Below are 26,373 nucleotides of genomic sequence, written 5' to 3'. Positions count from 1 at the left end.
ACACACACACACACACACACACACACACACACACACACACACACACACACACACACACACACATTAATATCTAAATGTTGAAATCATTAGTGGCAAAAAGCCAAAGCACCTCAAGTCCCTGAAATGGAAACAATCCACTTTAATTGCATGCTTTTCACTCACAGCGACTGCTGTTGAATTACTTTACCCTCAGCCACAGAATACCACTGCAAAGATCAACTCAGCTTATTATATGAAAAAATATAAGTGGTGTCCAATTATATTAAAGAAATATAAGGGAAGTGGAGCTACCACTTCACGGTTCAATGTTTCCTGCCACGTCCAGCTGCAGGAAAGCTGGTCGGGCACGGTCTCCTTCTGCCGTGCCCGACCAGGTAAAACACCGACCCTGTAAAACACTCCGCTATGTGTTAATATAAACCATATTGATACTATATATCATTTTATACAATAATATTGTCTTTTGCACACTGTCTACATATTCTTACACTCATAGTATATTGTATTATCTATTGTATAGTCGAATACTTATATTTATACCTCTACTATATATCATATCATATTATATCATACTCTTTGTATATTCTTTGTATATAATATTTATACATGTGTACATGTTATTATTATTATATTTACTATTATTATATATACTGTTGCTGCCATTATTACTATATACTGCTATTATACTGGTAGAATTACTATCATATATAAATATATATATTATGTTATATTATATACTATATATACTGTACTATTTGTATATACTGTCTAACAATAACATTACCATCATATCATCAGTACTATTACCATCATCTTGCCACTGCACCTTATATACCTATTTATCTTGTGTTCCTGTTTTTTTATTCTTTCTACCTCAATATTTTTTATTTTATTCTATTGTATTGTATTTTATTGTATTCAAATATACCTGCTGCTATGACGACTTAATTTTCCTTAGGGGATGAATAAAGTAATCTATCTATCTATCTCCTGAGATAAAGTGTTGAATAATGGCCAGAGGAGGGATTTTGTAGAATATCATGATGTCGCAGTGAAGTTCAACTTTGACGTTTCGGATATAAAATGTAATCACATTTATTATGGCAATAACTCAAGATATAACTCCTTGACCACCAAATTTGCATCAGTTGTTTCTTAAATCACAGAGAAAGTTGGAGAAATTAATTCTAGTTGTTCCTGAGATATCTTGTTCATGAGATGTTCATATTGACATTTCATCAATCAACACTTTCATTACTGACACGGTGGAAAAGGTAAATTGATGTATTTCCTTGAATTACATCATTTGTCATCCAGAAACAGACAAATATCCGACAGTCAGCGAATGTTCTGTTTCCAGTGTTCTCTAGTGACCTCAGGAGGTTATGTTTTGACCCCTGTCCATTTGTTTGTCAGCAGGACTACACAAAAACAACTGAGCGGCTTTTCAAGAAACTTTGTGGAAGGTTGAGACAAGAGAGAATCTGTTTTATGGCACGGATCACTTCTTTTTTATTTTGCGATGTGTGACAGAAGATTGGACAATTTTACAGCTTTCCCAGGGAATGATTATAATGAGGGGACTGATGCTCAGGTGCAGCTTGGTGGTGTGTCTTGCTTGAATTGAAGGAGACTCAGGAGCCTTGAGATATTCACTCTTCTCATCATCAGGGTGGTAATCAGGAAATATTGTGTGGGTGGATAAAGGGTTTTCAATTTTGAAAGAGAACACACAGCAGCATCAGATGCGTATACAATGAAGTCATGTCTCAGTGGTGTATTTAACTTGTTGGATTGTAAGTACACAAGTGTTTGTTGCACATTGTGTTGTGTTTGTTATCAAGCAAACTGAAAGTTCAGTCAAACAACTCAAGTTCAAACATTAATTGCAGCATTAGAACAGGTTAAGGGTTTTGCGTCCAGGCTCCAACTTAACCAGATATGAATGCACAGGAATGATGGGAGTCGTCCCCCCCCCCCCCCCCCCCCATTGGAGCGGAGTGATGGAGGGGCTGAAGCAGTAGCAACACTGCAGCTGCAGTGCGAGCAAAGGAAAAGATTGGAAATGTCTCTGCTTAAATAGACCACCTGATAAGATGGGTGTGATTATAGATGGTTGTGGAGAGTGAGGTATGTCACATGATGTTTGTCACATGATGTATGTCACATGATTGGCGCAGCGCAGCTCGAGTTGGCTGTGTGAAGTCGCTTGCAGGCGTCGCTCCATAGATTCAGATTTTATCTTATAATGCCGCTGTAAAAGTTGTGTGATACTAAGAATCACAATGTGACAAAACTTAGACAAAACTGAAAGTTAACACAATCTGATATATATTACACACAGTCCTAGTTGAATGTTATCTCTGACATCTGGATACATCCCTCTGACGTCTTTATCAGTATCACTAAGCTTATTTATTCACAGAGACAAAGAATCCATGTTACAGTCAGTGTCGTGTTGTTTAATAATTTAAAGTGGGAGGTGATTTTTCTTTATGGCGGCTCAATAACGCTGAGTCACCCACATTTATGATCAGGCTTTCATAAAAATTATAAATAAGATCTACGACTTTCTGCAGAAATCGTTTCCCTCTGATTCAGTCCTGATGTATTCCAATTACATTTCCCCCCCGAGCTGGCAGAACTCACTGTATCAGTGACCAGCAGAGGAAACGCTCACTGAATACTGAACACTGAGGTTCATCAGGGAAGTTACCTGAACACGGGCCAACTCAAGCCACAACAACACAGCCCCTTTGAAAGGCTCTCTGGCTCCAACCACGGGGGTTGGCATTACACCGTGTGGCCGACTTCAAAGGTGTGTGACTGAGGAAGAGCTTTGTGTGAACCAGTTTGAAAAACATTAAAAACATTCTGAAAACATTGCTCACTCTGCCGAAGCGTTGCACCGCAGAGACCGGTTCCTCCATGACAGCCCGAGGAGATGCATCACACCCAGACGCAGCAGAGCAGAAGTTCCTGAGGCGGAGAAGTGGTTATGAAACTATAATTCAGTGCTTGTGACACAAGGGGCAGCGGGGGGGGCCGTTGGTTTCACTCGCATGTAATGAAAACAATCAATAACATTTCTCCCACCGAGATGTGTCTCAGTCCCAGTGTTAATCAGAGGACGTGTTCTGCACTTCATCCATTTACAGTATCAAACGCAGGTAGCTTTATAGTTATTACACAAATTACTATTACTATAGATAATGTGATTACAACATTACAAAGACAAGAAAGCTTTTAATATGTAACATCTTGCAAATCTCGTGAGTTTTCATTTTTAACTTGTTAAGCACCTTGTAACTGTGTTTAAAAGGGTGCTCTATGAATAAAGTTGTATTATTATATTATATATACTGTATTATTATTATTATTAAAGGAGCAGTGGTGGATCTAGGATTTCTCTGAATTAGGGGGTCCCAAAGGGGCCACAATTTACACATAATTTACATTATATTTTTCAACTTCAGTAACGTATACCATTAACTTTTAACTTTTCTTTTATTGTAAGTTTATTACATTCAAATATAATTAAAATCTTTAAAGCCGAGTCCCCCGGCAGCGGCTGCAGATTAATTTCAGTCGTGGTCACATGTAACGCAATTCATATACAAAATATAGAGGAGTAGAAAGTACAGATGTTTGCTGATATTCATTATGTACTACTCGAATCTATAAATAACCCTACCCTATAAGTACTGATACATGAAAAATGTATAAGTACAGTAACAAAGTAAATGTGCTTTGTTAAGTCCCCCCACTCACTGACTTCTAGAAGACAGATTTACTCATTGCATTAACAATGAAGTACATTTCAAAGTACTCCTCCAGGTCTATACTGGAACAGAAACACTCTCCTGCTTTTATGTCTTAAACCTGCCGAGGGCTTTCTATTCCAATCGTTTGAATTATAAAGCTCATATCTGCTAAAACAGCAATTGAAGTTTATGTCTGTGCTATTTAAACAAAGCCCCTGCATTGTATGAATGTAATAACTCAGCAAGCCTTGTTAAATAATGGATGAGGCTTTAGTCCCAAAGCTGTAAAGTACTCACTGAAATCAAGCTGACAGAACGAACCAGGATGGCCCCGGATGCTTTGACCTTTCCTTTAAATTAACTAGCCAACTATGTCTCAGCCAAAATCAATACCCCCCCTTTAAACCATCAACAGCCCACCTTACCTCCATCCCTCTGCTCAGCTCCCACTCGCCTGCAGACCAGCGTTCAGCCTCATGGAAAATAAGTACGCAAACTGTTTAATTCCAGCTTGAAGACACCATTAAATACTGTGATCCAGTGCAGGTCGGCCCCGTGATAAGACCGATCAGGAAAGGTTAATGGACTCTGTGTCTTGCCGAGCGTGAGGATTAAACATTTCCGAGGGCCCCTCTGGAGGAAACCGCCCAGTACAGTCAAAAAAGTAATAATTTGTTGTGGCGAGGCTAATCTTTTAAAATGAACCCAAAGCACAGAACGTCAGAGACAGTTTCTGTCTTTTTGTCTCGTCCCATCTCTCAATCAGTGTCTTCTCTGACATGTCCTCTCTTGTCTTTCTCGCCTCCTGTAACTCCATCATTCACTCTCACGATAACAGCCTCCCTGTGAATCACACGTGTTATCCCTTTCATTTTGACTTTAACCCATGCAACACATCGTATGTCACCAAAATTGTGTTGCTGTATTGTGTCGCATTGTCCTTTCCAATCCTTACAATCTTTCTTCCATCTTAGGACACAGTTGTTGCAGCGCTGGCGACATATCGGTGTCGACTCGGGCACCTTGTTTCCTCCATGACACACTTCCTCTTTAATTATCTACTCCAACTCTCTCCTCGTGGCCTCTGCTCTCTCAGGCAGGATCTCCAGCTCCAGTAATGAGCTCACGCTGCACAGTTCTCACAGGAAGCTCCCGCTAATTAGACAGTTTCCTCTGAGCTTTGAGGTTTGTAGGAACCACTCTCTGCTATTAATATTTGAAATGAACTGCAACATGCATGAAGGCTTCTGGACTAATAACAATATAAATTACTCTATCTGGAACATCTTTGGGAAAATGGTGGATATGTTTAAAAATATAAGTTATTACACATGTTTAGAATGTGTGAGCGTCTGCTGGTTAAGTGATTGAAACATTCTGAAGGGTCTTTGAGTTATAGAGTCATAATGACTGTAATAAACCTGGAGTGAAGTTTTCAAAGTTTAATAGTTTAAAAAGCACATGCAGTGCAGGAGAGAAACCAGCAGAGGGCGATGATACATTTTCAACGAAGTCAGGAACAAAAAGGGAAGAAGACAGAGGTGACGTCAGCATCAACAACACAGAAGCTATGGCTAATGACAAGGTCGGTGCTCAACTTTATAACGTGACGCTACATTAAACAGCGTAAATATGTAAAGTTACTATATTATATATAAGTACTTCACTGTCACATCTTCATTCAACGAACATCAGTTAGCTTCAACGACGTTAAACGAAGTGTAGGCAGGCTGTTCTTCAGCTCAAGTAGCTTAACTGTTAGCTTCATGCTAGTTGGCTCTTTAGCTTCTGTAAATGAATGAAAAGACAGAATCTCGGTGTGTGTTGTTTTAACAAGACACTTACAGCAAGTGAAGTTACTGTGAGAATTAGCTGGTGGCTAACTGCTAGCTCTACTCGTTGAATTAGCCGAGTTAACGTCGCTAGTTTAAAGTTTAGTGTGACGTTGAAAAAGTGAGACAGACACACATGAGCTCCACAGTCTATTAAAACTTGTATAAACATTTACTATTATATTATATTTGAATGTATATATATAACTAAAATGTTCTATTTTATGAAGAACTGGTCAAACCTTGGTTTTCTTTCTCTCTCTCTGTCTGTGTGTGTGTGTGTGTGTGTCTGTGTGTAGAATTCTCTTGGCCAGCTCAAGGACCTGGTGGAGTTGAAGGACCAGCTGGAGGACATCCAGAGACGAATGGAGGATGAGATACAGGCTGGGGTTCCACCAGTAAGTCTCACACTTAACGTCCATGTTCAGGATAACTGAAAGAACATGAATACTACACCAGAATGCAGCACAACTACAGAGTACTTGATCTGATTCCTCCTCGTCTTTCTTCTCCAGGGAGGCAGTCTGCTCGCTTCTCCTTTCCTGAAGGGTTTTATGGCCGGGTACATTGTCGCCAAGCTCCGCTCCTCAGCGTTGCTCGGTGTTGCAGTAGGAACATGCACGGGGATCTTCGCAGCACAAAGTTATGCCGTTCCCAACATAGAAACCACCGTCAAAGACTACATCAACAACCTGAAAGCAGGACGCAAGTCAGAAGATGATAAGAAAAGTGGGGGAGGATGAGAGACATCTACAAGAAGAGGGCATCAATACAGCTACAGATGGGAACAGATACGTATTTCAAAAGTTATTACATTGATACACAAAGATGAGTGAAAAGGAAAATTGTTGTCTGTCAGGTCCGCTTTTAGGGTAAGGTTAAATATATATTTTTCTGTTTCTGTTTAAATCTAAATCTTGTTTATTTGAACTATTGTTACATGGGAGATGTCAAAATACCCAGGAAAAGGATTATAATTTAGTTATTTTAAATACACAGTATTTTTGTGGTCTATGACTTAAATTTAGGTACGACTTGAAATCATTAAACCTGCTGATTTCTGATCCCAAGTTGTACTTAAAACTTCAATAGGTCCTTAGCAAAGATTCATTAGACCAAAACATGGTCTCATTATGTGTCATAGTGTTTTAAAGCAGTGTTTCTCAACCATTTCCAGTCACGACCCAACGGTATAATCTGACTGGTAGATGAAGTCTCAAATATATCATTTTATTTTGAATATATATTTTTTTATTTTTCTCCACAACCTTTAAAGCTTTAATATAAAGTACTTGAAGCTCTGGGGATGATCCATCCACATCACAAGGTGATGCTTTGTGTAGAAGCTGTCAAAAACCTTCATGTGGTTATAGGTCAAGTTTTCTGTTGCTGAATAATTTCTATTTTGAATCGTAGCCCTCGTCTCTGGAGATGTCCATGAAAAATCTATTTAGGTTTACTTCAGAGACCTGTCGTTTTTATAATGGTAAAAAAGACTAATAAATATAATATTTCCTGTAAAAAAACTAAATCAAGAGTTTTGGAGATAGTTAGCAGATCGTCAGATGAAAATACAAACATAAACAAAATGTAGTTTCTTGTTGCACTTGGGAGTTTAAACCAAACCTGGAAGTGTGTGTTTAAGTACTTTATGTAAAACATATATCAACAGTGCCTACGCTGTGTGGACTTGATATGAATATCTCATGCCATGTGTGCAATAGCCTCTTCCTGCTGGGATTTGGCTGCCTATTTCATATGCTGGAGACTGATTATTTTGCACTTCTGAAATTTTAGGATTGAAAGCTGTTCCGTTATTGTACAGAAATCACTGATTGAACTATGAAAAGAAAATCAATGAAATGCTGAATATTCAATTTATTTAAAAAGTGGTATCTGTGTCACGTGTTGTTGTAAAGTACTTTCTGCAAGGTTGGTTTTTCTTTTTGAGGAAGAGAAATTTTAACTATAAAATTGAGACACATTCATATTAATTAATAAATGTCCTTAACCAAGCTGTTAGGACAATAATCTGAAACCTAATGCACAGAACAACTTCTGAACTGTAGCAAATTTAATAATAAATGGATAATTAAAGTCTGTCTTGTCTTGTAGGAAATCAAAAATTATGTTTTATTTGTAAAGAGACAGTTGCATTTGTTTGGTTTCAGGGAGTTCGCTCTATTTATGATGTGAAGGGGAACAACCTAAAGAATTATGTGTTTTTCTCCACCTTGTTATTTGAGATACAAGTGTTTCATTGTAAATTAGGCCATATTCCCCAAAGAATATTTATATATGTAAACCTATATAGAAGTATATACTGATTTAAGAAGATAAAACCTTGTCTACGCATCTTGACACATTATACAATGAATTCTTCTCAAAGCAAAGAAATATAAATAAATAGATATAAAAGATAAATATTTTGCACTAAGATTTTACTTTTTACATGACATTAGTTTACGGAGGTTCTGTGTATTGTTGCCATTGACATTAAAGCACATTGCTGATCTGCACAGTCTCACCTGTGGTAAGTTTTAGCCAAAAAGCCATAGATGAGAAACCGAGTTCAGTCTGAGGTTTTGATCACTTTAGTTTTTACTTTAACTGGAAAGTGTGATGGAAAATATACAAAGTGTATGTTTGGTAACTGGAACACATAAACAACTTGTGCCTATTGACAATCATTGTGTTGTTGTCCTTATATTGCATGCTCTTATTTTTTGTATTTCCTGTTCATCATGTGTTTGCTTGTTTTCTCTTGTTCTTTATTCGATATCTTACTTTAAAGCTTTATGTGCTGTGGAGTCAGTGCCAGACGGGTCAGTTGATGGTTCTTTACTTCACTGTTTTATCGAAAGATTTTCACTCCTGCTTGTCAACGCAGAAGTTTTCAACTTGACAGTGTGAAACTCCATCACAACTTTGTAAAAGAAAACTAGTGAAACTGTCTTTTATAAGGTTTATTTGTGTTCTTTGAATAAAACGGGAAAATACAGTTTACACTTGTCTCAGTTGTTCCTGATTGTGTCCAAATGTGTGACAATGTTTTTTAACCAAAGCCTCATTCCTATAACTTTATCTAGCTATCTAGCTATCTATCTAGCTATCTATCTCTCTATCTCTCTATCTATCTAACTGTGATCCAACGCATTATCTGAATGGAAAGAATAAAAATCATTTTTAATGACAAACATCATCAGATTAATGAAGAAATGTAATGTATTTTTTTTAATATATTTAAAATGTCAGAAGCGAAGTCTCCTTTTAAAAAAGGGGTACCCTCCCTTTAAGAATTCCGGGCGTTGTGATTGGCTGAGCCGGTGATGTTGCAGGAAGCAGAGACACAGCTGCTGCGAGCATCTTCAAACTATTTCACCCTTTAAAGCGATATAAAGGTAAACTGGTGGTTTAACCCGAGTCAACCCGTGCGAGTAAAACACGGACATCCATGGACTTGCTCAGCTGTCAGTCCACTAAACGGAAAACTCTGCGAGCGTCAGCGTGAAGCGGCAAATTTGAAATAGCGGCTAACCCCGGGATAGCATAGCTAGCAACATGTCTCCTTTTCCGTTTCGTTAAATGTATATGACTGATACAGTTAGCGTCTATAACAGCTTCCTGCTGTCTGTTCAACCCTAACCTGCTGGATGGGGACATGCTGCTAACGCTAGCTTAGCTGATGGTGACGTGGCCCCTGTTGATGCTAACACGCTAATAACACCTTGATGTTATCCCTTGTCACAACGTAGGAACCTCGTGTTACACTGAAATTGCTCCCTTTCCCAAATTGTCACTTAGCTAAATGATGTGATTAATTTCCAACGCAACAACCCTGATGTTAAGCTTCATAACTACACTTGTTCTCTAACAGATGATGCGAAAACCCCGAGCAACAACATGCAAGGTGTCCCAGTACAAAGACATGGAGGACTCCGACCTGTAAGTGACTTTCATTTATTCATAGCATTTAGCATTTCTATCCCGAGGATAATCCACTTAATGCAAAACATCACATGTGTGTCCGTTGTCTCTGGGGCAGCTTGGGGTCTGTCCTCACTGTTGGGGGTGGAAATATAGGCATTTACTATATTAATATATATTATACTAGATAAATAAGACTGCGTAGCATAATACAGAAGGTAGCCTGTGCTATCTATCTATCTATCTATCTATCTGTCTGTCTGTCTGTCTGTCTGTCTATCTATCAATAAATACAAGTTTCGCTCACACACTGCCAGCACACAGCGATAAGGGGCAATTGTGGAATTGAGGAGCTGGGAATCGAACCACATATCCTTTGGTTAGTGGACTGTAGCTGATCCAAAGCCCCCTACTACCTGGGAAAAACCTACTAAATGTGGTAAAGAGACAAATCTTGTTGGAGTAGTGTACCTAACGGCTTTTCCTTTCCGTTGTTCGTACTCTACCATCAGGTCCTTTACCCAGACGATCAGTAGCGACGAGGACAGTGATGAGTGGAGTCCATCTGAGCCAAAGTCAAAAGCACCCAGCAAGACTGCCAGCGCCCCTGCTGAAGGGGAGAAGAAGGCAGCTGTCAAGAGAACTGTGAAACCGAAAGAACCAAAAGCGCCAAAAGAACCAAAAGCGCCAAAAGAACCAAAAGCACCCAAAGAACCAAAAGCTCCCAAAATGCCTAAAGAGCCTAAGGCTGTTAAGCCGAGGGCACCGCGCAAACCAGCAGCAGAGCGAAAAACACGGGTTCCTGCAGCGCTCAAGGATTCTGGTGGATCCGGGTTGGCTGGAACGAAGAGGAAAAAGGTTGATAAGGCTGGAGAAGTCAAAGGGGAAGAACAAACAGACGGCCCAGAGGGATGGAGGGCTGAAGAAAGTGGGCCAAGTGTTAGTATGAAAAAGGAGGTAGGAGTAAGAGTATATATATATGTACATACTCAAATACACACATACCTTGATAACAACAAGAAGATGAAAATAGGCTGGAGTTACTTTTCAACAAAGTAGATATCCTGCCAATAATCTCTCATATTCTTTTGAGCCTTTTAAAGTTTTCAGTTGTATCTTTCTGTTTCTTGTTTTGTAGAGGGTGTCGTTTATCGTGTCAGGAGCCAACGAGGCCGACAGGTGGGCAGATGAGGGGCCTTCACTCGCTGGTCTCAAAGCAAAGAAAGAGGAAGTAGAGGAGGAGGATTTCACATTCGATGAGCCCTCTCTAAAGAAGCAGAAGACCAGCGGTGCCTCCCTGGGACGACCGACTGCTTTACCACATGCAGTCGCACAAGCTCTCAGGAATGAGCTCAATATGAACTGGGACTTACAGGAGGTACTGTTGGGTTTTATGTGTTAGTGTATATTCTTTGTAGCATGGTTGAAGCAGTGTAGCAGGGGACACGTCCTGTTCCTCACTGAATGAATGAATGTTCTCAAAGTGACCCAGGTGCTCACTTAGGAAGTTGCTCCTGCCAAAAGCAACACTGACGTGGTTTTACATTCACATTTCTGCCTCTGTGAACAAACTCCTAAATTCACTAGGACACTGTTACAGACATGGCAATTTATCCCCCAGAAATAATGCTGATAATCTATGACCTATTTTACGCAATATATTACAACATTGAGGGACAACAGTGCGGATTTCAGATGCATGGTCCGGGAGATGGACTGTTACGTGCACTGATAACAACACCATGCTTTAAGTAGCTGTCCAGTCAGGGAGAGTGGCCATTTCTCATGCACCCTTTCATGTCTAAATTCTCTCCATACTGTATTTTCACCCTAATATACTGATTGTGAGATATTAACAACGGGCAAACAGATGTACCATTTATTATCTGCATGTCTTTACCCTCAGCTGGTGTCCGTCCTGACATGTGTGGAGAAGTGGGTGTGTGTAAATATCATTGGTCTGCTCCGTGAGGAGAACACGGTGCCGTTCATGGTGCGCTACCGCAAAGAGATGATAAACCACATGGATGCTGATGCTGTCCGGGACGTCCAGCTGGTATATGAGGAGTTATGGTAGGAACCATTTTCAGTCAAACCAAAAGGAAAAGACACTCAAACAAATATTTCTTCCACTCACTCCCTAGCACACTTTATTGAGTTTCATGTAGCAGCCATGAAATCTTTTCTCATATGAACTCAGCAGGACTGGGGTCCTTTACAGACTTTGGCCACTAGATGGTGCTGGTGGTCAAGCTTTAAATCCTGGATCAGTTTTGTGTGTGATGTTTTACATGTGTGCAACTTTATCTTCAGTGTGTGTGTTATAATTTTTCATTTAATCAATTTGTCTTTGTTTATGTGTGTGTGTTTTGCTTCAGTACCCTGGCTAAGAAGACCCAGTCTGCGATTCAGACCCTGAAGAAAGACGGAGTTTTGACGACCGAGTTGGAACAAAACTTGAGGAGCTGTCGATCGGCTGATGACCTGGATCATGTGGTTAGAATCACATTATTCATTCCAATATTTTTTTATTTGAGATCTCAATTTTATCTTAACTTGTCTACACCTGAATGAATCTCTTACACCTTTTCATGCTTCTGTCTTTGTAGTATTCTCCCTATAAAAAAGGAAGTAAGCTCACAAAGGCTCGCAAAGCCAAAGCACTTGGCCTTGAGGTGGCTGCCTCTGCTCTGATGGAAACACCTCACACTCTGGATTTACAGACATGGGTAAAACCTGATACTCAAGGCAAGAGATGAGCACACACACTCAAAATGAGGAGTTTTAAACATAAATTGACTGAAAGCATTTTTTCCACCCAAGAGCTCTTTGGATTTGTTGACCTTTCCTTGTGTTAGACTTATTTTTTTTAAATAATAATAATAAAGTTTTTTCCTGCTTATATTCAATTGGTTTAGATGTGAAGTCTTATACCCACATTCATGCACAAATAAATAATAACTCAGTTATGAAATATTTTATTAACACCATTTTGAAATTATATTTCTACTTGCATATTTATAGAGCTCATTAAAAGTCACCTATAGTATTCTTTAGATTTACATTATACATTTTTTTATGTGACAGGTCTGTCCTCGGTGGAAGAAGTGGCTACAGGTGTGGAGCATATCTTGGCTGATATGATCGCTAAAGACCCGGAGACACTCACCTATGTAAAAACATTGTGAGAACGTCCACATGCACACAATGTTTCTTTATTGTTGTTGTTTTGTACATTGAATCATTGCACTTTTCTCCCTTGTGTCTGCCTTCCTGGGAATCAAAGTATTTCAACCTCAATTGATTCTCTCTGAACTTCTCTCTTGCTGTGTCAGGTGTGAGAACAGTTATGTTTCCATCCAGTCGTCTGTGTCCAAGTCCGCGCTGAAGGGAAAAGAGCAGGAGAAGACTGACCAGAGCCGACGAAAACCAGACATCAACAATTTCCAACTCTACGCTGACTTCACCAACAAAATCCAAAGCATCCAGGCTCATCAGGTAGTTACCGGTTGTTCATTAATTAATTTAACAGCTCTATTACCATAAGTTGGAGCATTAATGTGTCAGGAGAGCTTAATTTCACACTTGAAACACATCAGCACACCATATACAAGTGACATTATTTCATGCTTGTCAGAAAATACAGATCCAAAATCCGTTTTTCAACGCAAGGGTGCATTTAAGAATCAACTTACCTCAACCTGTGGCTTATTACAGACTCGTCTGGCCAGTTTGTTGTGCACATCAATTCCTGGCCTTAATTAATTAATTGAATAAATCTGTATTGCTTCCAAGAAAAGCATTATATCATCTCTTTGTTGTGGTATCAAGTGTCCTTTCTTAATTCAACTATTGTATTGAAGTCTAAAATGTTGTTATCATGACAACTCTATATTATTTATTTTTATATATATATATATTTATACACATCTCATACATGAACACAGTTGAAAAAACCTTCATAGCCACATGTTTACTGTCTTATATTTAGTGAACTTAATTGTATTTGCACGCCTGTTATCTAAAAGTAATAACCGATAATAATTCTTAATAGTGTAGTTTAACCTGTTTGCTCTTATAGTCCTGTATAGGGTTACACACACACACACACACACACACACCCCCACACACACACACACACACACACACACACACACACACGTGCACACCATCTGTTTGTGTTAGTGCCATTTCTGTCTCCTTCGTGTGTGCTGCTTCTGAATGCTAGTGTTGTCAGTCGCAGTTAGCCTTGTCTGCGCCTCCACATTTACCCCTCCTGTGCCCTGCTCTGCCTCCTCTGCTCCCCCCCCGTCCCTCTAGTGACTGGTGGGTTACTCAGAGTTGGTCCCGGGCCTCATGTGTCACCATAACTTCCATCACCCGCTGCCTCTCTGCCACATCACACTCTCTGGCAACCGCACTCTGCCCTACAGTCATACAATCACATACACACACACGCGCACACACACACTTGCTCACACACAAGCACACCCGGCAAGTCCCCTCGTTCTCTCCTCTTAACATATGTGACATGTCCCCTGCCGACATGCCATTGGATTAGGAAGCTTTGATTGACAGGCGCTCTCCTGTAGTGACAGCCACTGCTGCTGGGCCCACAGGCGGACGGAGGGGTGTGGAGAGGGAGTGGGGGTGGTGGAGGGAGGGAGAGAATGAACAGATGAGCGACGTTGAGGTGCGTCCGTCACTTATCTCTCTCGCTCTGCTCTGATCTGCCCCCCCCCCCCCCCCCCCCCTTTTCCGATGAAGCCCTCCAATCCACTGCTCCCCCCTCTTCCCCTCTCCTCTCCTTAGTATGCGGGGCCTTTAATTCGATGACTCGTCTTTGTCACGGAGTGTTAATCCACAGGCTGCTGTGACCCTGCTAGCTGTCGGATTCCGGCTAAAATGAACCTTTTCTAGCCGTCAAGTTGGCGGGAAGTGGGAGCAGGTGGGAGATGTGTTTTGACAGGAGGCATGTGTGTGTGTGTGTGTGTGTCTGAGCACACACTTGCCTGGTTGTTAAAGTAAAGGACAGGGTCTTGCTTGTAGGAATGAATCAGTAAAGAGTGATGTGGTCCAGAAAACATACAAGTTCACCTGTAGATGGTTAAAACTGAGACGTACAAAAACAAAAATTTGTTTTTATAGAAGAAAGATTAAACATGAACATTAATGCAATTTAGGAATATAAAAACATCTCTGTGCAACTAATGCTGATATAAAAAAAAATGCAGATGATGTTTTTGTCCATGATTAATTACTTGCTCTGTAAAAGGCTCAGGATGATATCATCTGATTTCTATATATTTTACAATTAAATAAGACAAAGAAAAGCTAAAGAGTTCTATGGTTTAGAAGCTGGAACCTGAGACTGTATGTGTCTTTTCTTAAAAAAAAAATGTTCACATCAAGTATTTTGATCTCGGGTCATAAATTAAGTACTAAGCCTTGTTATTGAATTATTTCTATTAGTTTTATAAAGAAATTAATATTAAGTGTGTATAAAGCTCTGGTTTTCACTGTGTCTCTCAAAGCATGAACCCTATGACATGTCTGGTCGGGGTGCATAGCTCTGATTTAATTCCGTCAGATTTGATTTGAAACTGTCTTGGAAGGCTACACATTTAGCTTATAGCTATCAGCAGCTGGTATGTGCTGGAGTATGCCAGAGTGGATTTGTTGAATGTGCAGTGAGCTACTTTTAATGCGATTTACGTTTTGATCAACAGCAGTTTAGCGCTCCGGTCTGGGGCTCCCCTGCAGTGGAGCTCTGGTAAATGGAACTGCTTCATCAATTAAACACTGATTTTTGATGGACAGGTGGGGAAAAAAAGTTTATTTCCCCACTGTCAACCTCTCATACAAATACTCATAATAGTTGTGTGAGTGTGTATATCTGTTTGTGTGTGTTGCTTTAGAGGACCTCACAGGATGTACGAGTACTTTCTATTCTTAGGTGGTGCTTAACATATATATATATTGTTTCTATATTGTAAAATATAGTAAATTATCCGGAGAACAACAAACAGAACTTATCATGTTAACAGCGATATATATTCTATTTTAAGAATCCTTACAAAACATGTGCAAGGAATCCGTGCCTTATTTTTTCAATATTCAGTATTTGCAACTGAGATAAAGAAATAAATTGTAAAACTTTTAATGGAGGCAAAATAACGTAAAGCTTTTCTGAACTCCATGGTTTGTTTTTGGGGTAAAATGAGAGCGTGTAAAATAGACAGAGGAACTTTTATTAACACATTTTTCATAATGTGATCATAAGTGGACGACTGTAAATGGAGATGTGATTCCACCCAAAACTCATCGACCTCCGATCAACTTTGGGCGTAGTCTGGTGCCGATCACCCAACACACACGTTAATGTTCTCTCCAAGAAGCCAGTGTGTTTATCCCAAAAAAAAACATGTTAATCAAGCTGAACCATGATTCCTGCTATAATTTCAGTGTCTATGAAGAACATTGTATGGTCCGTGCAGATCTTTTTATAATCCTCTTGCACCAACAGAGCAAAGCCTCACCTTGTAGCATAGGGCTGCTTTGCTACAAGTAAGATTGCCTCTCACTTTTTTTTGCGCGGCTGACACACTGCTGTGGATCTTTGTGTCTGTCTGTGTGTGTTTGTTTATCCCTGCTATGTTGGATGGCTAGATGTGTTGATGACAGTATTCCTCTAAAGAAAGGGTGATCGAGACAAGGAGACAGATAGAGAGAGGGACGCTGGCTGGCCCGCTGCCCTCCCTTCGGGGCTGGTGGGAGGACGAAGGGGGCATCCAGCAGACAGTCTGTCTGCTCTCGTCAGGGTTTGGCCAGCACTTGGCTACCTGTCACTCGTGGCCCATCTAACACACAAACACACACTTCTCACTCTGTCTCACATCACCCTTCCTTTCAGATCACTCTCTGTGTCCCGCCATTGACCTAATGCAGGCGGAAACTGAGAGATGTGCTCATAGACACTGTTATTTATCATTAGCGAGGACAGTGGCCCGCTACCAGGGAAAACGGAGCTAAGACACATCTGTTGGTATGTGGCAGCAAGTTTAAGGAAATATACATTTTGGGTTGTTGAATTTCAGGATGCACAGCAAAAGTTTATGGTGGAGGTCATTAAGGGGGTATTGATTTTCAGCAGTGCTCATTTGTCTTTTCCGTAAAAAATCAAATCCTTGAATCTCTGACTCTTCATTAATACTTGTTAAGAACAGACAATTGATAGTTTGGGGTGTGTGTGTTGAGGCAGTTGACTTTTGAAGTATTTGGACCAACAACAGACCTTTTTTGGCTACAAGACTTTTTGCTACAGGTGCTCCTCATTTTTGATATTTTGCAATCACCCAACACTGCTTCATAAATGAACTACAGTCGTGTAAAGACCGTTTGTCATGCGTCGCTGCACGAAATGATCGAATATCAAATCCTGAAAAAAACGATTCTGCAAAGCGGTGTTTTTATTTTACCACTTTAATGTCACTCGTGGCTTTTCCCCGAGAGTCCCGAGCAGACAGAGGTGTTGTCCCTCATTCCTTGGACAGCATGTTAAACTTCAGTGCTTTGATGAAGATTGTTTTAGAAATGACATCACAGTCACAGCGGCGGCCCCGGGCGGGAACATGCCAACGGAAGAGACATTTTACTTTCATCATAAGTCAAGAAGCTCGCTGCATTAGTTCTCGCGTCTGCCATTAGCTGTGTTTTTTTTATATCCGTGTGTGCGAGTTGCACACGGGCGCAGCACATCCGAGGGTGCTGCTGAGTGGTAATGGTTGTGGCACCGTGTGTGTGTGTGTGTGTGTGTGTTTTGGGTTAGGTGGGGGTAGGCCTTGCGGTCTCAGCGCTGATGGTGGCGTAGTGGTGGCATTTGTCAGCTCGCTTCTTCCGCTTGGGCTCCAGATTGACGTCTTGTTTCTTGCTCCTGTTCTGTGGCGGGCTAAAGGTTCCCCACTGAAAAGGTCAGACACTTACTACTGTTTGCTTAACAGCATGTAACAGTTCCTCTGAGGGGGGACCCGCACATAACAGGCCTGGCCACGGGACACACTGCTAGGCTCATCACTTTTACACGTGTGTGGAGAGTTTTGTTTTTGTGTGTTTGTGAGGTTTTGGAGCACATGTTTTTTTCAAATATATATATATATATAAAAAAAAACTCATATGTGCAGATAAGAGCCCGACTGATATGAATTGTTTAGAGCCGATACTGATAAAAATATTGGACTAAGACATTTCTAAGATGTCCTTTTCAAACTCTAAACGAAACGTAATTGAGGCTTTATTAATAATAACTGTTAATATAACTTGAATCAAGAAATTAAATGTTTTTATATAAATACACACATTTCTGCATTGCTTATTCTGTGAAATATAAGTTTTCATATTTTCACATCCAACGACACACGTAAGCATCACTGTCGATATGACTGTTAAGGATTTATATCCGTGATATTTATCTGCCAACCAGTATATTCTCTGGTATAAAATGGTTTTTATTCTTGATTTTGTTGCGCCTGAATGGAAACAACTAAATATTCTGAGCATGAGAATTATTGCATGTATTTTTATGTTTACTGTTTGCAGAGATATGTGGTTTAAATTCACCTGAAGTCTGAACAAAACATATTTCTCAATTGTTGAGGCTAAATGATCAAACTACAACATTTTATCCTAGATTTATACAATAAATAAATTGGAGAATTCATTTTGTAGCACCCACAATTACTGAGTAATCGGCTGTATGGATTTAGACGTTTTTACAAAAAATGTTCATTACTTTAAATGTGTTACTTGTGGCTTCTTTCTTTGCTCACTGCTTTAATAATTTATTATATTGCATTAACCAGAGGAAATGTGTGTGTGTGCTTTCATTCATTTGTCTGTACGCATACAGACCCTGGCAATTAACCGAGGGGAGAGTCTGAAGATTCTGACAGTGAAGGTGAACATTTCCGACAGAGTGAAGACTGACTTCACTTGGTGGTGCATCAACAACAGGTCAGGAAAAAGATCACACACACACACACACACACACACACACACACACACACACACACACACACACACACACACACAGACACAGTTTTCTATGTCTAGGGCATAGATAACCAGATTCATGGTTATATTATTATAATGTAGTCATTAATTTAGGAGAGTGCTTCATAAAATACATACAAACTTATGAAGAGATCATTGATTTTGGTCCATGCCAAGTCCAAGTGGTAGAGGTTGACAATAAGTACAATGACACAACTGCAGATACTTGAAGATGAATATATTCATAAATGAGTAGATATTTGTTATTAAAGGATTCAGGCAGTGAATTAGCACTTGATTGGAGCTGAAATATTGAATATTAAATAGCTTTTCCACTGTGACAAATACGAAGGCTCCTCACTTCAATATGATCCATTCATTGGTCAAGGTTTGGTCCTCATGTTTTTTAGAGGAGATTTTACCTTGAATGATAATAGATTCGAATGAAAAAAGAAAGCAGAAACTCAAAGAATGTGTAATGGTTTGTGTAATTTTTTTTTTGTCTGACTTGAACTTGCTCCACAATCTATTGCTGCACCATTTATTTTTTTATATAATTTAGAGAGATATTTTCAAAAGCATATTATATATTTGGAGTTTGTAAAACACAAAATGAAAAAATGTTTGCGAGTGAATTTGAACTTTCCTGACATTTTTCATCAGTCAACTTCACCTCACGTCTCCTTTCACAGATTGTATAGAGAAAAATAATCAACTTTTTCTCCGCTGCTTTAATGCAGGTGGAGGCCGAAGACATTTGCGAGACAAGAGCTTCATGCAATCATCAAGAATGCAGTGGAGGACTCTTATAAAAGACTCATTCTGCCTTTCCTGACTCGGAGTTACAGGTACTTTAAGCGTGCTTGTGTGTTTTGCTTTCAGGGCTTTTCTTCATTACATAACCACTTATTCATTAGCACTGTGGCCCTATTAGTCCCCTTCCCCCCCTCATCTCTCACCTCTTCCCTTTCTTCTCTGTAAATTAATTTCCACTTTCATTCTTTGGTTCTTTTCACCCTCACCATGCAGCTACCATCTCAATCTTCCTTTTGTTGTTGTGCACTACTTTCCCCGTCTTTCTATGTCCCAACCTTTTTATCTTCTCTTTCATTCCCTCTCTTCAGGACTAAGCTGACAGTTGCAGCAGAGAAGGAATCAATCGCTATGTTTGTGCGGAACCTCCGCCAGCGGCTGCTGGTTTCTCCAATCAGGGGTTGTACCGTCTTGGGGGTGGACCCTGGCTTTAGACACGGCTGTAAACTGGCTATTCTCTCCCCCACTAGTAAGTAAACTCAGAGTGTACTGGTATTTATGGTTTTAATGGGGTCGATAGGCTGGTATGTAGGTAGGTTGGCAGGTAGATAAATTCCCTCTCTCATTGCACAGAGCACAACAAGACGATTTTTATCAGTGCATTCACACATGACACAGAAAAGGAAAAAAACTGAATTCACTAATAGAAAAGAGAAATTCGGTTATTTTACATATGTTAATAAGCTTGAGAGAATTCCATGTAACCAGGCACCACTAGACTGGTTATTCCCACTGAGGTGTGTGTGTAGATACCACTTGGCATGACCTAGGTGGGTGGATTATGTGTGTGCACGTGTGTGTGTGTTTTTTTTCTGTATGTCCACTGTAGGTCTCAGCATGTCTCTCAGTGGGTGTGGCCTCACGCTGTGCAGGGGTAGATCCCACCCTCTGGGTGACTGATTGTGTGGCCACAAGTCACGCTGACACACTTACAGCAGACAGACACCAGCATATTACTGTACATACATCACGTGCTATGGTCGCATGTTTGGGTCCGAGCGCACACATGACTTCCTGTCAGAGCTTTCCCTTCAGATCTATACTTGTGCTCTGAGGAAGCAGGGAACTGGCAGGGATTGGACTTCCTGTGGAGGATCAGGCAGTGCAGATGTGGAGATCATAAATCATTGAGTTCATTTGCAGCATTTCTGCCTCATATGACATCTGACAGTGGAAAGACATCAGCTGACAGTATGGAGTTATCTCTATTGAGCCCCCTCTTGTCACTATAATACTTTGACATCGTGTTTTCTCCTCTTTTGTCTTTGTCTCTCCATCAGGTCAGATTCTCTATACTGATGTTGCATACCTGCATAATGCAAACCAGCAAAAAGAAGCTGAAAAACTGCGCCACCTCATGACCAAATACAGGTATTGGTGTTTAGTTTAAATGACCCATGAAACTTACAGATGTATAAACTATTGTGGTGGCTGCTTTCTTAACCCTCATTGTCTTTTTCCTCTTCCTCTTGTCCATACCAGTTGTACCAAGGTTGTCATAGGTAATGGGACAGCGTGCCGTGAGACCGAGTCCTTCTTTGCTGACCTCATCTCCAGGCGCTACTTTCACCCCCTGGACGTGTCCTACTGGTAAGCTCGTGCACCCACTGCATGCCAGAGCAGGCCCCAGTTACCCTGGACCCTGAATAGAGAAAGATGCTATAGAAAATGGATTAATGAAACCCTACTCCCCTACCCTGTTGCATATTGTGATTTCCATGAGTAATTAATTAATAATCCATAGTATATCATGTTTTTTAGTAAAATTAACTACATTTCATAGTTTCCATTGTTCACAAACCTCGTAATTCACATGAAGACCTTCACATTCTTAAAGGTTTTAACGCCACGGCTCAATGCGGGCGACTCTGGGATGAAGAGGGATGTCAGTCAGATCAGGAATGATGGGGAGAAATGATATTATGGTGTTGATATATAAAAAAAAATGCAGAAAGTTAAGGGTGTGGAAAGGAAAGAGAGAGGGAAGAATGTGAAAGGGCAAAGAACCGAGTCGGAAAACGTGTGGGAGCGAGACAGCGGGACACAGATGGTGAGGAAGACAAATTGGAATGTGTCCCTCAAGCGAATATTGTCTATGAAAGCCATCTGGACTTCGTTTCACTTCGGTCCGATTGAAGGTTGGCGGTGCACGTTGTGTCTGCGAACAGGCCGGGTCTACACCTCAGAATACAACGGCACAGAACCTCGATCCAAGCATAATAACCACTGGCTTCTCGTTGCTCCGTCTCCTTCTCCCACTGCAGAGTTCCATGTGTGTTTGTTGACTTGAGGTTTGCACTGGGACCACAGCCTAGAATGATTCTGAGCTTTGCTTGAATGTGTGTGTATTTAAGCGTTTTCTCAGTATTTCTGAGTTCATGCACACATGCACACTCCAGAGGTCATACCTCGGCTTTAATAGCCCATGCTTTTTCTCTAAAGTTCCATTTTCTGTCTATTTGCTAAAGCTGAAACCGTCAAAGTGATGGGTTTATTAAGTTAACTTCCACTTAATTATTTTTGTGAAAGACATTTTTCTCCCGGGAGCAGACTGGAGCACCTTCAAAGCAGCGACATTTCACATCTTGATATAATGTCTCTCTTGTTGAGTCTTTCGGTGTTCATGCGTCTCACAACACGTAAGAATGTTGGGGCTTCTGGTTTGATGTGGTGCTGGCTGAATGTCTTCTGCCACCTGATATGATTAGCTTTATATTTTTGCTGCTCGAAACACATGTATGAACGTTCTGCTGACGCTTTAGCAAGGTTTGTAGAAAAAAAGCTTTTGCCTGAACTATGGAAGAGCAGATGAATGTTATTTTGAGATTAGCCACAGAAATATGGTTGTTGTGAACCCGATGGAATTGCCCTGGAGTTGTCTGGTCCTATGCTTCACTTTGGTTTTCTTCAGACTGTGCCTGGTGAAATCTCAGAACCACGGATGATAGAGCTAAAACTTAGTTTGTCTCGAGTTATATTCTTTTCTTTTACTAGACCTCCCTCTCCATCTTGATTCCTGTCTGAACTCATCCCTTTGCTGTCCTCTCCCTCCTCACTTCATTGCTACTATCGTCATGCAATCAATTCAATGTGCTTTGGAAATGACTAGGAAATCCACATAATGCCAGTCTACTCCCACTCTTTCCTCTGAGATGTGGTCCCCCACATTTTTTATGTCTTTGAAATATAAGACTCTGGGGTATGGACCCACTTTCCACTGAAGTGTTACACACAGTATGAGCTACATGTGATACCTGGGTGGAGTTCACCACAAAATTGGCCAACAAAATGTAAAGTCCTCAGCTCCAAGTGCTCTCTTATTAGTAATATGTTTATTTTCTTTAATCGGGACTCCTTCAAGGTATCTGGATGAACGTTGACCTTGGCCTCTGATATGCCAATTTTGACCAAAATTTCCCTTGATGTATGAGGAAGGGAGGTCAGCGGAGGACGACCGGCCTCACAGAGTGATGGTTGTTAGTAGCTGTGAGGGTCTCTCTCCCCCGCTGACTGACCCGCAGCCGACCCTGACCTGCCATTAGGGAAACCTCATTACCACAGCAACTAGGGTGATGGCTATGACAGAGAATAGCCACGTTGCATCAGGAACAGCACGGGGCCTCGGTGCGTGCTGTGACTGTCCCCAATATAATTAATTGACCCAGATTTCCAGGACACTTTGTGACGTTGTGTACGTTCTATACGTTTGTACGTTGACCTTATACCCAAGTTGCTTCAAACTGTTTATGATCGACAGGTATAGGAAGTCTTTCAGGCGTCCCATTCGTCGACAGCTAGCTCACCCAGCAGAACATACAGCAACCACAGGCAACACTAGAGCCCGAGTGATATACTGCTTGGGGATTAAAAAGTGGCCAATTTGTAATGAAGTTTATGAATGAATTAAAAAAAAAAACAGAAAAACGTTTGATAATGACATCTTAGGAGTCATTGTCAACTTTTTAAATCCCTAATATTAGCATTGGCCTCCAAACATCAATAAATGCTCGAGACAAAACTATTGTGAAGCCCACACTGTCTTTTACAAAATCACGGCTCCACCTTTACCATCTGTTTCTTTGGCTTCCAGTGACTTATTTTTCTTTCTACTCGTTCTTTGTCATCCTCAGCCACTAAAAGCAGCTGTGCACTTGTAGATGTATTTTGGCTCGAAAGCAAAAATCCAGAGAATGTTGTGTCAAAATGAAAGAGAGACACAGAGAGAGAGAGAGAGAGAGAGAGGGGTTGTGTTTCATTATCATTGTTGTATTGGACCAAACGGAAGAGCAGACTTGATTGTTAGGATTCTTTAACATCATGACCTTGTGAGGACCAGCCAGTAGAATTTGATATTACAAATGTTGAAAGAGGGTTTTTTCATTTTTTTCATATATCATTTTAGCAGAAGTGCTGTTAGAGGTTTTATATGGCTGTGTTTTTTTTTTTATGAATCTGTGTGTGTACCGATACCAGCACATGTGTCTGTAGAGGCAATTAAACCTCTCCTCTCCGCTGCAGCTTGACAGTGCATTAGTTCATTTAAGACCTCAGCCTCATTTGCACCGTCTGCTTCCTGTCTCCCTATGTGAGCCTTCATTGTGTCACCACCCCCACCCTACTCCACCCTTTCTTCTCTACCCGCCTGTCTCTCTCTCTCCGTCCTTCTGCCTCAGTGCTCAGCTGGAATGACAGCCAGAAATGGCAGCCTGCGGGACATCCTTGTGTGTGTGTGTGTGTGTGTGTGTATGTGTGTGTGTATTTTTTCAGTGCCTTAGTCCTGTTTGAGTAAACTCATCGTACTCACTGAGTCACTTCTTCCATAATTTGTAAGGTGTGTTTTTGAAAGACATCCAAACAAGGGCACATCTATGTAGTAGTGTCCTGCAGATGGAGGCAGGTGTGAATCTGTATAAGATGCTGCTCAGTTTAATTTTCAATTCAAATTATTTATCTAAATCTCTCTCCATGCATGAATAAGAGCAATACGTGCTTTAGCTGGCTTTTTGTTGGTTTTATTCTTGTAAAAAAGATTCTATTTACAGAACTAGTGAGTCATATTTTGTTCTGTTTAGGTTTTGATAGATGATGAGAATACTTGTCTTGGAGGCTAATATTTTTCATTACATCACAACTCGATGTTCATTAATACATTTTCCTGTTACATTTTTTATTTTGTGCAATATTTAGCATAATTAGTAAACTTAAAGGTTTTTGCTCGTTCATTGTATTACCTTTCTTATAAATTGTTATGCTAACGACATAAATCAATTCTACATATTGCATCAAATTGTGGAAGTCGCTCGGAAAAGAATACTATAATAGAAACCAATGCAATGAAATCAATTTACATGGCCAAAATGTAGTTTACTGCACATAGAGCACAATATAACTTATCATTAGATTTAACTAACGAGTGTAACCTCACCATTATGTGTGTTTCCTTTTCAACTGCATCTCAGATAACATTGCACGTAACCTTTATTTTTGTCTTAGCTGAGGCAAGGAAGAAAATCCACAGATACAACTCTTGTGTTAGATTTATAGCAAAGTAACAGTTACATGATTAAGCCTGAACATCGCCTTTATCACTGACCTGCATCCTGCAGGACATTTTACAGCATGAGGTTTTATTTAGCTGACAAGGTTTGTCTGCGCCTGTGGTGCCCCCCCCACTGAATGCACAGCAGGTTATCTGCACTGCAGCTGCGTCCCAATAATATAAGGACCTGCTGCTGGACGTCACTTTCTGACATAGTGGTTTAAAATAGCACACAAAAAAACTTGATGTCTCTGAATAAAGTAAATTATTTCCTTGTGTGTAGGTGGTTTAAACCCGTATGTATGCACTGTATATAGATGTGTGTGATGTAGGTGTGGAAATATGTGTCTGTTTCATGGCCTGGTTATTGTCATTAACACCTGCTCATGGCTAGAGCTCCGACGTGTGTGTGTGTGTGTGTGTTTTTTGTGGCACTTGACAGATCAGTGCAGCGTGACCTTGTCTGTCAATGCACTGACTGGTAGCATGTGGGTTTTGTCAAAGCCCATAAGAGTGCTTGGGTCTGGCCAGACAGGTGTGGGTGTGTTTGTGTTTCAGTTGTGCGTGTGTGTGTGTGTGTGTGTGTTGCAGCGGTGTGTTTTGGAGACGTGCAGTGGTCTGTAACAGCAGACAGATTTTGTAAATGGAGGTGATTGGCAGTGATGACACACACGCACACGCACACGCACACACACACCCCCGCTGGCACATTACTTCAGCAGCTGGTTTATCACTGGTATTTAACAGACAAAACCAACAAAAAAGGTCAGTGATTGACGGCAGGGAATGTTACTGTCATCATGTTTTAATTTTCACTTTGATAAAAACATTTTTTGCATGTGGTTGCTTCAGGCTGTTAAACTAGACTTAAACTATTTGCTTTCACCGTCCTTTGATTTAACTGTAATTTATGTGAATATTAATGCATGTGTTTTGGTCTGTGTACATGAAGTGTGACAAGTTGACAGCGGTTGGCTGATGTTAATGAAAACAGAGGGCAAGAATATGTGGGGTAAGGTTAGGGAGATCTTTGGGCAATGGTGATGATACATATACACACAGACACACACACACATAGTGACCACAGCTAGAGGCGTACAAAAACGACATCCAAATTCTTGACCACTTGCTCCGTCGCTCCTCAAGGCAACGGGATGACCGACCCCGTTACTCTTTCTCATAAACACACTAACACATCCCTGAGGGCGCTTCAAGTCACCAGCCTTTAATTCATTATTTGATGAATTACAATAAAGTTATAGGTAATTCAGTGAGGTGGGAATTGGCTATACAATTGTTATGCTTTATAATTACCTCGAAGGAATATACTGTCTGTGCGTTTCTTTTGCAAGACCACACAAAAATAACTAAGGTTCCTTTCAATTTTGGTGTGGATGCAGGAGCTTTGCAAGATGCTGCGTTTTTTTTTAAAGATTTCCACAGATTTCCT

At 40.4% G+C, this 26,373-nt stretch overlaps 2 protein-coding genes across 2 annotated transcripts in view; both read left to right on the top strand.

Moving 5' to 3' along the window:
* The first annotated feature begins 5,249 nt into the window (after positions 1–5,249).
* Positions 5,250–8,602, top strand: LOC128453926 (SLC35A4 upstream open reading frame protein). Its single transcript, XM_053437060.1, has 3 exons — positions 5,250–5,349; positions 5,896–5,994; positions 6,112–8,602. The coding sequence occupies exons 1-3, from the start codon at positions 5,335–5,337 to the stop codon at positions 6,337–6,339; spliced, it is 342 nt and encodes a 113-aa protein (XP_053293035.1). The 5' UTR covers positions 5,250–5,334; the 3' UTR covers positions 6,340–8,602.
* Positions 8,603–8,906: 304 nt separating this feature from the next.
* Positions 8,907–26,373, top strand: part of srbd1 (S1 RNA binding domain 1) — a 46,122-nt gene continuing 28,655 nt past the window's right edge. Inside the window, exons 1-14 of the mRNA XM_053436315.1 lie at positions 8,907–8,997; positions 9,474–9,541; positions 10,036–10,480; positions 10,662–10,901; positions 11,430–11,596; positions 11,902–12,019; positions 12,133–12,271; positions 12,611–12,707; positions 12,859–13,021; positions 18,429–18,532; positions 19,312–19,419; positions 19,696–19,853; positions 20,665–20,755; positions 20,867–20,974. Coding sequence (XP_053292290.1) covers positions 9,474–9,541; positions 10,036–10,480; positions 10,662–10,901; positions 11,430–11,596; positions 11,902–12,019; positions 12,133–12,271; positions 12,611–12,707; positions 12,859–13,021; positions 18,429–18,532; positions 19,312–19,419; positions 19,696–19,853; positions 20,665–20,755; positions 20,867–20,974 — 2,006 coding nt within the window. The 5' untranslated portion in view covers positions 8,907–8,997. The remainder of the gene's footprint in view (positions 8,998–9,473; positions 9,542–10,035; positions 10,481–10,661; positions 10,902–11,429; positions 11,597–11,901; positions 12,020–12,132; positions 12,272–12,610; positions 12,708–12,858; positions 13,022–18,428; positions 18,533–19,311; positions 19,420–19,695; positions 19,854–20,664; positions 20,756–20,866; positions 20,975–26,373) is intronic.

The sequence above is a fragment of the Pleuronectes platessa genome, chromosome 12 (genome assembly GCF_947347685.1).
Source record: "Pleuronectes platessa chromosome 12, fPlePla1.1, whole genome shotgun sequence".
Taxonomy (NCBI): Eukaryota; Metazoa; Chordata; class Actinopteri; order Pleuronectiformes; family Pleuronectidae; genus Pleuronectes; species Pleuronectes platessa.
This window is presented reverse-complemented; position numbering and strand designations above follow the sequence as displayed.

What these genes read in the sequence shown, in the direction of transcription:
- LOC128453926 (XM_053437060.1), top strand. An exon ending in TACAGGCTGGGGTTCCACCA is followed by an intron (nt 5,995 to 6,111) that starts GTAAGTCTCACA and finishes TTTCTTCTCCAG; the next exon opens with GGAGGCAGTCTGCTCGCTTC.